This window comes from Ammospiza caudacuta, chromosome 17 (assembly GCF_027887145.1).
Source record: "Ammospiza caudacuta isolate bAmmCau1 chromosome 17, bAmmCau1.pri, whole genome shotgun sequence".
Lineage (NCBI taxonomy): Eukaryota > Metazoa > Chordata > Aves > Passeriformes > Passerellidae > Ammospiza > Ammospiza caudacuta.
In genome coordinates this window covers 15,851,292-15,864,926 of record NC_080609.1, presented here as the reverse complement: position 1 = coordinate 15,864,926, position 13,635 = coordinate 15,851,292, and the positions used below count along the sequence as shown (strand labels likewise).

At 46.8% G+C, this 13,635-nt stretch overlaps 1 protein-coding gene across 1 annotated transcript in view; it reads right to left on the bottom strand.

The window, feature by feature from the left end:
- LMF1 (lipase maturation factor 1) overlaps positions 1–13,635 on the bottom strand; it is a 136,198-nt gene that overhangs the window by 106,515 nt on the left and 16,048 nt on the right. The window contains exon 3 of the mRNA XM_058816187.1: positions 9,145–9,155. Coding sequence (XP_058672170.1) covers positions 9,145–9,155 — 11 coding nt within the window. The remainder of the gene's footprint in view (positions 1–9,144; positions 9,156–13,635) is intronic.

Below are 13,635 nucleotides of genomic sequence, written 5' to 3'. Positions count from 1 at the left end.
CCACCCAAACTTCCACACCCCAGATCAATTAAAAGGATGGAGAATATCCCAAGAGTTGGATTCCTTAAAAAGGGTCCAATCTCCCTCTGAGCTCCCCACACAACTCCCAGCTGTCCTGAGGCGTCCAATGCCAAGATCTCAACCCTTTAATTAATAATTCTTCCACAGAAGAACATCCACCAGGATCCATCACCCCCAGGAAAAATGGAGCTCCAAAACTCCATGGCAAGAGCCGGAATCACCCTCGCCAATCACTGCCAGAAAATTTTTATGTAGATCAGGGCAGAAGAAAGGCATGGAATGGGAAGGAGCCACAGATAAACCAGAAGTTGGAAGTGACAGTGGATAACGGAAAAGAAAAACTCCAGCAGCTCCTTGGATGCCCTTTGGTTTATTGTGATTATCCAGGGGTTACTCTGCACATCAAGGTTTATTTAACTTCAGGAAAACACAAAAATAAAAATCAAACTTCTCCCCCAGTGCCAGACCTGAACTTTGGATGGAAGCAAGCCCTGAATGCAGCTCTGCCCAACTCCGATCCTGCCTCCATCAAAAGCCTGGAGACAGCACAGGGAATTCAGACAGCTCCATGCTGAGAGCTGTCAGCCCGTGGGAGCCAGCCCTGATCCTCTGTTTGCACTGCAGCCTCCCCAGCTGGTCCTTCTCACTAAAAATCAGGAGAAAAACTTCCTATCTCCCACTGCTGAGGTGGGTTCTGCTCTTCGGTGGGTTCTGGGCTCACAGAACATTCCCTAGAGATGGTTGTTCCCAGGTGAAGCCAAGCAGGTGGGTTGTCCCCAGAGTTTGGGACTCTGTGTCCCTGCAGTGTTTGCCAGAGTGCCAGAACTGCTGGGCATCTCAAGGTCCTTCAGGCACAAAGGTTTAAAACCCAGCAGAATTCCATAAATCAGGTGGAGGCCAGGCTGGACAGGGCTTGGAGCAACCTGGGATAGTGGAGGGTGTCCCTACCCATGGAACAAGACGAGCTTTGAGGTCCCTTCCAACCCAAATCACTCCATGATTCCATAAAATCAAGCCAATGTCCTCCGCAGCTGCTGCCACACCTGCCAAAAATCCTCTTTAAAATGCTTGTTTGGGTTTGGTTTTTTTTAAAAAATAGAGCAAAAGGCTGAAAATAATACCACAACACAACATTTACAGGAGCACTTTGTGGGGTACTGCAGGTCAGCCTTGCTGGGGGACTTTGCTCTGGTTTTCCAGAGGGAAACTCATCCTTTGTAATGAAATGGGAACAACCAGAAGAGGGAGAAGCAACAATCTCCAGGATATTTGTGACCACAGCTGGAGCAGGCTCAGAGCAGCCCCACATCCTTGATTTTCTTTTCCAAATCCCTCTGTGCCACAGAAGAACCCTGCAGGTGACAGTGGCCGTGCCACACCTCCCAAATCCCATTCCAGCCCAGGTGGGGCTCAGCTTTTCTGAAGGATGCACAAAATTAGGATTGTATCCTTGGGATCATTTAAATTCCCACTCCCTGAAGGAATGGGGGAATAAATCACCCCCTTCCAGCCTCATTCCAGCTGGGGAATTCCATGGGATCTCCTCAAACCCCAAAGAAATGGGAGCTGTGTCCACCCTGAGCACTGTCCCCAGGCATTGTCACACCAGCTGAACTCCAGCCCAAAGTGGTGGCAGCAGTTTGGGGCTGGGCAGCACTTCCCTGGCTTATAATCACTTTGGAACAAGTTTTTCTTGTTAAAAAATCCCTTTTTTAGCACAAACAGGGAGCAATCAGCCTGAATTGGGATGTCTGGACATCAAATCCTCCTCAAAACGCTGGGAAAAGGCTGCTGTAAGATTTTGATGTTTTTTTAAGAACTGAGCTGGCACTTCCCTGAAGCCCAGGCTTGTTCCTGCTCCTGCACAGAAGGGAACTGGGAGCAGGCAGAAAGCCTGGGGTTTAATGGGAGGCTTAACACAAATCTAGGGAAAGCTCAGGAGAGATAACAGAGAGGCTCCTGCGAGATAAGAACAAGTGCTGGCTTGATAAGGAGTTCAGGAGAGCTCAGGGCCAGGATCAAACTCTGCAGGTGAACCTGAGAACAGGTTCAGTCCTACACACCAAGAGCAATTACAGCTAATTAAACTAATTGCCTTTTTCCTAGTGTGGATTCATGAATGGTTTGGGTTGGAAGGGATCCTAAAGCCCATCCAGTTCCAATCTCCACCATCCCAGGGTGCTCCAGCCTGGCCTTGGACATTTCCAGGGATGCAGGGGCATCCACAGCTTATCTGGGAATTCCATCCCAGCCCCTCCCCACCCTCACAGGGAGGAATTCCTCCCCAATATTCCATCTATCCCTGCCCTCTGCAGTTTAAAACCACTGCTCCCTGTCCTGTCATGATCTGCCCTTACAAAAAGTCCCTCTCCCTCTTTTTTGACCCAGTCCAAAATCACCCATCAGCTCTGTTCCAACAGCCAAATCCTGAGCTGAAACACCAGACAGGAACAGGAGAGAATTCCCTCAGCCACATCCAACAGCAGACACTTCCCATCTAACTCAGGCCATGTTTTCCCAAATTGTGAGAGACCAGGATCCAACTCCCTGCTTTGAAACAAACATTGGTGACAATTCCAATGAACTTGGCAACGCTTCAGTCTGAGTCTTAATGTCTACCCCTGACAGTCACCCAGGCCTGTTCACCTTTCCTGATGGAAATCATGGAATGCCAGGATCACAAAAGCTGGGAAAGACCTCCAGGATCACCAGGTCAATTTTTGGAGAAAGATCACAAACCCCATAAAACCCAAGGTTGGGAAAGCCCTCCAGGACCATCAGCCTGTGGGAGCCAGCCCTGATCACTGTTTGCACTGGAGCCTCCCCAGCTTGTCTTTCTCACTAAAAATCAGGAGAAACCCTTCCTATCTCCCACTGCTGAGGTGGGTTCTGCTCTTAGGTGAGTTCAGGGTTCACAAAACATTCCCTAGAGCTGGTTGTTTCCAGGTGAAGCCAAGTTGTGGCTTGGTGAGTCCAAGCTGTGCCTGATCCCCACCTTGTCCCCAGCCCAGAGTCCTGAGTGCCACCTCCAGGAATTCCTTGGACACCTCCAGGGATGGGAACTCCAAACCTCTCTGAGCAGCCCCTTCCAAAGCCTGACCACTGAATTCTCCCCGAATTTCTCCCAAGCACACAACCCCAGGCTGCCAAAGGCATTTCTGTTTGTTTCCTTTTCGTCGAGGCCGGGCCAAAAGCCGGTCACAAGAGCAGAGCAGGAACAATCTGCTCAGGGAAAGGCTTTCCCCCTTTCTGCAAGGCCAGCGTTCCCATTCCACCCACTTACATTCCTGGATTAAGGGAAAATAAAATCACATCCGCAGGCCGGCCAGCAGTGACACAGGTCGAGATCCATGGCAAAGGGCTGGAAGAGAATTCCAGGCATGGAGAGCTCTTTGGAGAAGTTCTGCACTCCCTCCAGCACCACCATTTCCATCAGGCCTCGTTAAGGAGCATTTTATCCCTTCAGCTCATTTGCATAATTGCCGCAATCAAAGGCACTACTTTGCAGTAATAACTTTAATGGCAGATTTTTCCTCAAACATTCTTTTTTAAATGCACCGAGGTGAGGGTGGTGCAGCCATGTGCCAGCAGGAATCCAGGCAGGAGGGGACCCTGGGGGAGTGTGGGGTGTGGAGAGGGACCAGTTGTTTTCAGTTTTGGGATTGTTTCTGCTTTATCATGCTCAAGGTGCATCCCAGAACTGAAATATTTGTCAATTAAACAGCAGACTGGTTGGTACACTGAGAATTTCCTGCTTTTTTTCCCCATTAATTTTGCTACTATTGTCTTATTAGGACGGAATCTGGCTTGTTTCCAGGCTAAAACCAGGTTTTGGGAGGGAGAGTCCCAATCTCAGCCTTTGGTTTGGCTTTACAGAACCCTGGATGGTTGGGCTGGAAGGGACCTTAAAGCCCATCCCATTCCAACCCCTGCCATGGGACACCTTCCACTGGAGGTTTCTCCTGAAAATTTGGAGCTCTGGCCTGTATCCCTCAAATCCATGGAGATAAGAACATGGAGATAACATCTCCAAAGCTTCAGCAGCCTTGTAAGGTTTATTTTGAAGTCAGGCAAGAACCACTGGCCTAATTTTTAACAAAAAACACTGACTTAGAAAAAACAAGCTGAGATCCAACTGGGAGCTGACAGCAGAAGTCAGCTGGGATTTCCACCCTGCAGCTCCTGTGTCCTCCAGAAAACCCAATTTCATCTCAAACGCCAGCTGCTCCACCAGTGCATCTCCAGCTCCATGGTGCTGGGATGTTCCTCATGGAAAGCTTCTCCAGGACCATGGAAGCATCTTGCCCAAGCAGGCTCCACACCTCCTCCCTGGGCCAACAGAAGATTTGGGGGAATATTTCCCCTGTATAGGGGGAAGTAATGGTGTTTTCCTCACTCTGAGCCTGACATCTTTACTTTTTCCCCTGGAAATATTTCTCAGCCCCACTTGACAGGCCCTGAACCCAAATCTTGTTTCCAGTTCTGCTGGGAACAGCTGGTTAGCACACAAGGGAAAGGGCAGCAGCTCTCCATGGCAAACAGGGAATCTTCTGGGAAGAAATGAGGAATTAAAGAGAGGTTGTGTGGCTTGTGGCCCTGCTGATTCAAGCTCATGCAGCCTGGCTGTAGCAGGTTTCTGATTGCAGATATCAACCACCAGGCTCCCAAACAAGCCTGGCTCAAGCCAAGGCCCCGCTGCCCTTTAATGCAGGCCTAACAACATTAAACCCAAGCCCAGGGTGAGGCTGGGCAGGGAATCAGACAAGGCATAAATTAAAGCAGAGGATATGAATTCCGTGCAGGCTGCAGCACCGGGGTTAACGTGGGTCTGGAAGCAGTTTAGGGAAAACCTGGAGTGGCTAAGGGCCAGCTCTGAGCTGAGCTGCTCGGGCCTAATCGTTTCCTTCAGGCAGGCTACTCCAGCTCACTAATAGGTTTTAATAAAAACTTCCAATTGGGCCAGTAAACCCCTCATTAAGCTGTTTTTAAAGCATGAATTTAAGAGGGCCGGGGGTAAAAGGTCAGGGGGAGTTTTTAATTCAGACCGGCTGGCAAAAGGTGCTGTTGTGATTGAAAACACCAGAGTTCAAGTGTCCAGGGCCACATAAACATCCGACTCTGTCACTAGACCTGCTTAAGTGACAGCTTGAAAAATAGATTTAATAAGACAGAGAGAAAAGTTTCCCACTCTTACAGCAGCAATAGGAACAGCAGATCCCAATATTAGGCAGGAATGGTTGGGAAGCAGCTCCAGCCCTCCCATCCTGGTGTGGGGGTGAATAAAGAGCAGCCCGTGGCCAGCTGGGGGTGCAGCCATTGCCAGGGGCTCCGAGATCCAGGGTGTCCTGCTGGGAATGCAGCAGAGTTCTCTGGGAATAACATGGAAAAGCCCAAACCCATGTCCTGCTGCCAGGGTCCCCCCACACAACCAGAGCTTGGGGATCCTGTGCTGCCATGTGGAATGTCACAGGATCCCACACTGGAATTGGCTGGAAGGGAGCTTTAGGCTTTCCCACTATCCCAGGTCTGCTCCAGCCTGGCCTTGGACTCTCCCAGGGATGGAGCAGCCACAAAAACCCTTCAAAATAAGGGAATTCACCTGGGCAGCCTCCCCCTCTGCAGAGGGGTCTGCAGCAATGTCCAGCTCAGCCCATTCCCACCAAACTTCAGGACCTGCACCCCTGAAGTTTGACCTCAGTTGTTTCATTTTCCTCTAGTTTTCCTCCATGACCACAGAGCTGCTCTCCAGGCTGGAGCAGCTAAAGGAAAACTTCTCCCCTTCCCTGGGAACACTCACAGAGCAGCAACATCTCCTCCATCTCACCCAGAACCCCAGCTGTGCACTCCAACATTTAATTTTATGTCAATGCACATCTAAAATTTGAGATCCCTGAAGACCTTTTAAAAGAACATCCTCCTTGGAACAATTTGCATTGAAGCAAAGAGTGAGGATTTAACAAGTGATGGAGAATTACAAATACTCGGCTCTCAACTTTTTATTCTACTTCTAATCAAAACAGACTTCAGCTCAAATTCTGAGCTAATAGATGCAATATCAAATTGGGGGACATTTTGGGTAGGAACTCAGTTATTTGCTCATTCCATGTTTACAGATAATGGGGAAAAAAACCTCCAGAGTTTGTTCTGGGATTGTCTTTTCTCCACACCAAAATTAACAAGGAAGTTTGCTGGGGGAGGGAGGGGGGAAAAAAAAAATTTCTGCTTTTAAAATGTGCTTCTAATTCTGGCCTGCAAGGAGAGCAGGAGCCAGGCGCTCTGGAATGATCCCTAAGGAAACATTTGCTTTGGCTCCACACAGGACACTCCGGAGCATCAGGAGTCAAATGGGATCAGCTGCTGCTCCATCCCTTCTGTTTAATGATCCCATTGATAGCCACGAGGGCAGCAGAGCCATTCCTGCCCTTCCTGCCTGCTCCTTGCTGGGAACAGGGATCCAAAACCACTGGGACAATTCAGGATCTCTCTGGACAGTGACCTCATTTTCCCTGGGTTTTCCCTCTACACAGATCCACTACAACTCACTCCATCCTTGCAGCTTTCCTGCTTTTAACTCCCCAGTGCCGCCTTTTTTTAGCCAAGACAGACTCAGAACCCTCAAAGCCTCTTCTGAATATCTGAGGGTTCCTTAAAACCAGAAGGCAGAGCAGAAAAAAAGAGGAAAAAGAAATCCTGGAAAAGAGCAGCACCTTTTCCAAACCTCTGCTAGAGCAGGGATAATAAATCCCTACATGGAATCAGACTTTCACTGGGAAAAAAAGGAGTCCTCGGGGGTGTCTCAGGCAGAAGCTTCCTCCTGCTCTAGGAGAGAACCCAGGGAAAACCAGAATCAGCAAAGGTGGCACCACCACAGACCTGCTGAGGCAGTTCTGGTCTCATTCCAAGCCAGGATAACACAGCTCCTGAATTTTCAGGAAGGATAAAGCAGCAATTTCTAATCCCAGCAGCACAGGGGAACCTGGAGAGAGGCAGAGCTGAGCCAGGCTACCAGGACAGGGGTTCCACCAGGGAGAACACGAGGGAAAAGCCTTGGAACAGCAAAACTCCAGGAGGAGATTGAGGCTGAGGATGGAGAAGCCAGGAATGCTCTGGAAAAGCAGCCTGGTCCTGCAGCTGTGCTGCAGTGAGGGCAGGCAGCACATCCAGCCATTCATGGATCCATCCATCCATCCATCTCATCCCAAAAATCCAGCAGGAACAGCCTCTCCAGAACTGTGTCCTTCCAAAAATAAGGAGGAAAAGTGCCCCTGGATCTGTGCCCATCTACAGGAAAGGTCCCAGGTGCCCTCACCAGCCCACTAGCTCCAAAGCCAGGTTTACATCACAGTAACAATAAACTCAGCCTAAAGTGGTCCCAGCTCAGCTGATTCCAGGCCTGGCTGATGCTCACTCCAGCATCTCCATCCCTGAGCAGCTCCTCAGCTTCCAGGGATGAACAGCCCAGCCTGGGGCTCTGCACTCCTGGTTCTCAGCTCCTTCCCTCCAGTGAGGAGGATTTTTAATCCCTTTTCCCCAACCAGGACTAAGAGCAAAGAGTAAAACCTGTGGCAATACCAGTTGATCCCACAGCTTGTTGTTATTTCCAGGCTCTGGAGTTCTTTAAAATTCACAGGGACAGCCTGGAGATGGAATAGAGGCTACCAAAATCCATCCTGAGATGTAGCAAAAAAGAAAAAAAACCCTCACTTCCTGGAGGGAGATAGGAAACAGTCAGCACTTACAAAGAACTCTCCAGGAATTTCTTTTTTTTAAAGGATCTTGCTTTGAAGTAGATGCTCCCAAAGAATGAGGCTTCCAGAGCTCAGCAATATTTAATGTACTGCCCCAGCAATGGATGACAATGCTGTTGTTTCAGCTATATTATAACAAAAATATTGTGGTTTTCCTGTATTCTGACAAAAGGAACTGCAGATTTACATCTCCTTCATCTCATTCCGAAGGAGCCCTCATGCCAAAAACGGGGAAGGGAGAGACCCCACTGGGTACAAAGGGCTCCTTGGAGGGGGATCTCCACTTGGGACACAAGGAAAAGCCAAAAAAATATGAAACACCACTTGAAAAACAACACAAACAAACCATTTCTCTACACCCATCAGCAGCACACCCAGAGGATGAGCAGCTCCAGTCCAATCCTCTGGGTTTGTGCTGTCCTGGATTAAATATCCACATTTAACAGGGAAGAATTATCTGGAATGCTTTATGGAGCAGAATGGAGAATTCTCCATATTCTGGTCTCCACATCAGCATTCCCAGAAACCCTCAGACAGTTCAAGGAGCAACCTGAATTTCAGAACATTCCATGAGGAGACAGCTGCAATGCCCAGAAGGAAAAGGGATTAAACCTCCCTGGAACACACAAATGGAATTTGACCATTCTTGTGCCTCCTTTCTGAATAACCAGATTCAGAAAACAAATCCCATTTCCAGCCATCATCCAAAGTCCTTCTCCACCCACCCATGCCATTCCTGAAGCGAGAAAACACAGCCAAAAAGGCTGATTTAAGGTGTTATTCCATGGCAGCAACACCCAGAAAATCAGTTTTCCTAATATTTCCACAGAGAGGAATGCTTCCAGAAGGATTTGTAATCTTCCATTTAAGAATGGGTTGGAAAACTGCAAAAAAATCCAACTGGGAAAAAAAAAAAAAAAAAAATCAGACCTCCAAGAGAGCAACACCGGCAGCTCAGCCCAGGAAAAAGCCCATGACAGGAATAAGAGGTTCCTGATATCCAAATCACCTTGGAAATGGAATTTGGGAGCAAGAGATTCCCTCCCAGGAATGTCCTTCATTCCCTTCATCTCAAACATCAACTTTCCATCAACTCCCCTCATCCTCAATTTACAGAATTTTCTCTTTAAGGGCACGTGGGCAGAAAGAAATGCAGTGAAATTTAATCAAAAGCTTAATAAAAAATAATCTTAATAAAAACCACCCTTAAATTAAAAAACCCACTAAATTTAAATACGCCAGGTGAAAGAGAAAAAGAAAAAATTTAAACATGCCAGAGGAAGAGCAAGACAAGCTGGAAAAATGAAAAAGCTACATACCCACAACGTATCAACAAAACATTACTGCAGCTTTTGGCCCATTTTTAGTCACTTACCAAAGGAATACCTGCAAAACAAAATGAAGAGAAAGCAAAATCATTAAAATCGGGGTGGATAAATTCAAGGGAACGATGTCTTGTGTTGGTTTTGTTCCTCACTTCCAATATTTGGAGTTCCAAAACGCTGGCAGGGAGTACAGAAAAGTCCTGAATTGCATAAAATGTACCAAAAATGGGAAAATGCTGCTGCATGGAAATGGAAGAGGAGAAAATTCCTGAATTTTTGGGCTGCTCAGCACTCCAAGGAATTGCTCCCTTTCTTTGGGACACAGAGGGGCTGCTCCTGCTTCTCCCACTGCAATTCCCTTCAGCCTCAGCTGCACCACGGTGATTTTCTGTAAAATTCTCAATCCCAAAGCTGAGCAAGTTTTAAGATGCTGTTCTTCAAATTGTGTTTATTCCCAGTATGGCTTCAATCCCACAACAGGAATTTGTATTTATTTATATGCATTTGTATTTATTTGTACTTATTTTTATATATTTGTAACTACTTATATGTATGTGTATTTGTTTATTTCTGCATATTTGTAGTTTATTTATAGGTATTTGTTTTGTTTTTATATATTCGTATTTATGTTTGTATTTGCATTTATTTATACGTATTTGTAGCATATTAAACTAAACCAAAAAAACCCACCCCAATACTAAGAAACACACCAGGTTTCAAAGATTTTTAGAAGGATTTGCAATGACTGAAAATATGCTGAATAAATTGCATTTTATACTCATCATTGATAGTTTTTTGAACCAATCAACCTCAATATTTTACACCATATTTAACAACAATTTCCTACAGATTTACTGATGTATAAAGAGAAAAAAAAGGCAGGATAATTTGTAATTTAATGAATAATAAAAGCAGCTTTTTATGAAGTTATTCGTCATTAAGGGAACCTCACTTTGCTGATCTCCACCAACACCAACTCACAGGAACCATTCTCATTTCTTGGCACAAGCTAAGAACCCCCTGAGGCTCATTTAAAACACCCCCCCCCCAAATGAGGAATTAATAAAATATTGTATTTTGCTGAGCCACATGAAGTTTTCTGACGTGTGTCTGGTGCTGATTACATCAATCCAGGCTCCCGGCCCCGTCATGTGATGACAGGCAAACACTTGTGGATTTATTTCTCTGAAGAAGCCTGCGAGACAAATGCCAAGGAAACCAAACCAAATGGCCCACTCTGAATCCATAAAAGCAGCAGGAATTCTTGCAGGGATTTCTTAGATTTTAATAGGTACAAGCAGGGCAGGTACCCAATTGCCACAGATTTCAGGCTGGGGGTTTAGAATTTAATCACCACTTTTCCTTTTCAAGGTGGCTATAATGAGTTAACAGAAGTATTTATTAAAAATGTGTTTGGTTTTTTTCCCCCACATTTTGGTATTTGAAACATTCCCAACAGATAATGAGGAAAAACATGGATTTGAGATCACAGGCGTGGGGGTAAATTTCACCAGCAGAACTTCTGATCTGCACATTGTCAAATGCAGAAATTCTGCTGATTCAAAGTATATTGCACGTGGATTGCATAAAGGCCATTAAAAAATGATGTCAGGGCTGTTTTCTGCTGGAAGAGACAACATTTTCAGCCCTGACTTGTCAGGGGAGGAAAACCCATGTCCCACTTAGCCTGGATCAACTGGGAATCATAAACATCATTTAATATTTGAGTGAAATTGTTTTCACCACCTTGTCCTGATGATTAATTCTGGCTTCAGTGTATTCCTGGAAAGTAAAAACTGAGAGCAAAACCTGCTTTGAACCCCATTATTCCCAAGGAAAGCACTCCCTGCTGTCAGGGGTTTGAGGATACAGCTCTCCAAAACCTTCCAGGGAGCAGGAATTCCCCACCCAACACAAAATTCCACCTTTTCCAGAGAATTCCTCTTTTCCTGCATGCAAAGCAGGGGAGATGAGGGGTTTTATTTGCTGGAGGAGGAGCTCACCAGCCAGACTTGCCCCAGAAATTCACATTTCCTTCTCCACTCAGCTGCCCCAGAGCTGCTCAGGTTATTTAATGCAGGGGTTGCTGGGGACAGGGGTTTCTAAACCTGTAAAACATTCCCAAAATAACATTCCAAATAGAGTCCATTAAAAATAAGATAAACTAGGCAGGTTTTACCTTTACATCTATAAACTCTGGTTTACATCTATAAATTCTGGATGTTCTGAGGAAAACCCAGCTGAACTTGTAATAAAAAGAGTAAAACCAGCTCCACCCCAGCAGTGCCAACACCACCAGCTCCTTCCAGCTGAATTCCCAGAGGCAGGAGAATTCCCTGCTCATCCTTAAATCTGCCGCTGGTGTTAACAGCTCACACTGCTGCTCCCCACAGAGAACATCCCCATGGAAAGTGATCCCAGATGGCAACTTGGATATTCCATCACAAATCCCTCTCCTTCCCTGGGCTCCGGAGCTTGGGATGTGGGAAAAGTTATGGGTACAGGCATGTTTTCTATTCCCCACCAGGATTTGGTTCCCAAAAGGTTTCCAGGAGGTCTCCACAAGGTGGGAGCTCCACTGTGAGTTGGGAAGGTTGGGAATGTGGCTTTTTAACTCTGCAGGTCTCCCCTCTGGCAGGGAGGGATGGATCTCCATCCCCATCCCAGGGTAACATCTGCCCTGGAGCAGCCTCAGGTCACAGCAGGCAACCAAAGGGAGCTTCCTTCCCAAATTGGAAGGATTTGATATCACAGGCCTGGGGTAAATTTCACCAGCAGAACTTTTGATCTGCAAGTTGTCAAATGCAGAAATTCTGCTGATTCAAAGTATATTGCACTTGGATTGCACAAGGACAGGGAAAGCTGCATGAGCCACCTGCCACAGGTCCAGCAGGGTGTTAAAGGGTTAAGACACGGAAGTACAGAAAATGTGGGAAATGTACCTGTCACAGGATAGGATTGTGAGAGAATCACCTCAGCCAGAGGCCTGGCAAGGCAGAAATTGAGATTTCCCCTCCCTGTCCAGGCGCCCAGCCTGGGATTATTCCACATGGACATTTAGGAGGCTTTTCCTTAAACATGACCTGGATCTGCCCTCCCAGCACACAAACCAGCAGCTCCTGGTCCTGTCCCCAGGGACACAGGACAGAGAACAGAACCTGGCATGGTTTGGGTCGGAAAGAGCCCAAATCCCACCCAGTGCCACCCCTGCCATGGCAGGGCCATCTCCCACTGTCCCCAAACCCTGTCCAGGGACACCTCCAGGGATGGCTCCACAACCCCTCTGTGCCAGGGTTCCAACCTCTCTGTTCTTTCACACACCTTTGCTCTGTCTCCTTTTCCTCAGCTAATTACTTAAATTAGCTTATTAAATTTTCCCTCAGCTAATCCAATTCAGCTCCTTCAGCTTTTGCCCCTGTGCCAAGGCTGGAGCCTCTGCTGTGCCCACAGCCACCTCCAGAGCAAGGGGACACCCAGACACTGCCACTTCCCTGGCTCTGAGCAGTGGAAAAGCTCATCCACAGCTTCCAAAAGTTACTGAAAGCTCGTGGAAAACCACAATATACCAACCAAATTAAAGCTGTAAACACTAAGGGTGGAAAAACACCCCCTTTTTTTCTTTTTCCTTGGACGTGGGGATTCACTTCCCCAGCCCAGTTGGGAAACATCCCTGGCAAAATCCATCCAAATGAGATCCAGGATTAGCCTGGTGCACCATTAATTTCAGAATATCATTAACTTAAAAGTGTGGGGGTAAGAAACCTTTTTGACAGCTGGTTTTGGTCCCTGCCAAGCCTTCAGCACTGCACAGCCATGGTGGGGGGAGGAAATCAGCTTGAATGGGAGCAAATGAAACCAGTCTGGTTTCTGGATTCACTTTCTTGTGGTCACAGAGCTCTAAAAGCTGGGATTCTGTGCTCTGTAATTACAACATCCACACTGAAATGGGAGGAATGGGGCTAGCATTAAAAATAAAGGAGGAGGTTGGCTCCTCGTGATGGGAAAGGTACCTGGGTGTCACAGACATCTTTTCATGAAAATCCTTTCCTTAGGATTTTTTCCTGCTGAGAAGCTGAGAGGCTTCAGGAACAAAGTGTAAACAGATTATCTGCTGCTGTGGAATGCAACAGGTGTATCTGTGATTGGCCCATCTTGGATGTTTATAATTAATGGCCAATCACAGCCCAGCTGGCTTGGACTCTGTCTGAGACACAAGCCTTTATTTTTGATTCCTTTCTATTCTTAGCCTTGCCTTCTGATGAGAACTTTTTCTTTTCTATTCTTTTAGTATAGTTTTAATGTAATATATATCATAAAATAATAAATCAAGCCTCCTGAACATGGAGTCAACATTCTCATCTCTTTCCCTCACCTGAACACCCCTGTGAACACTGTCACACCTGAGCAGGGCTGGAGCCAAGCAGGGGTGAGGAATGGGATGTCCCACCCTGTGCACCCACCTGGCTCCTCCCAAAACATCACACTGTGACACAAAACATCAATCTGGCAAGGTCAGGTCAGGAGAGCAAATGCGAATGATG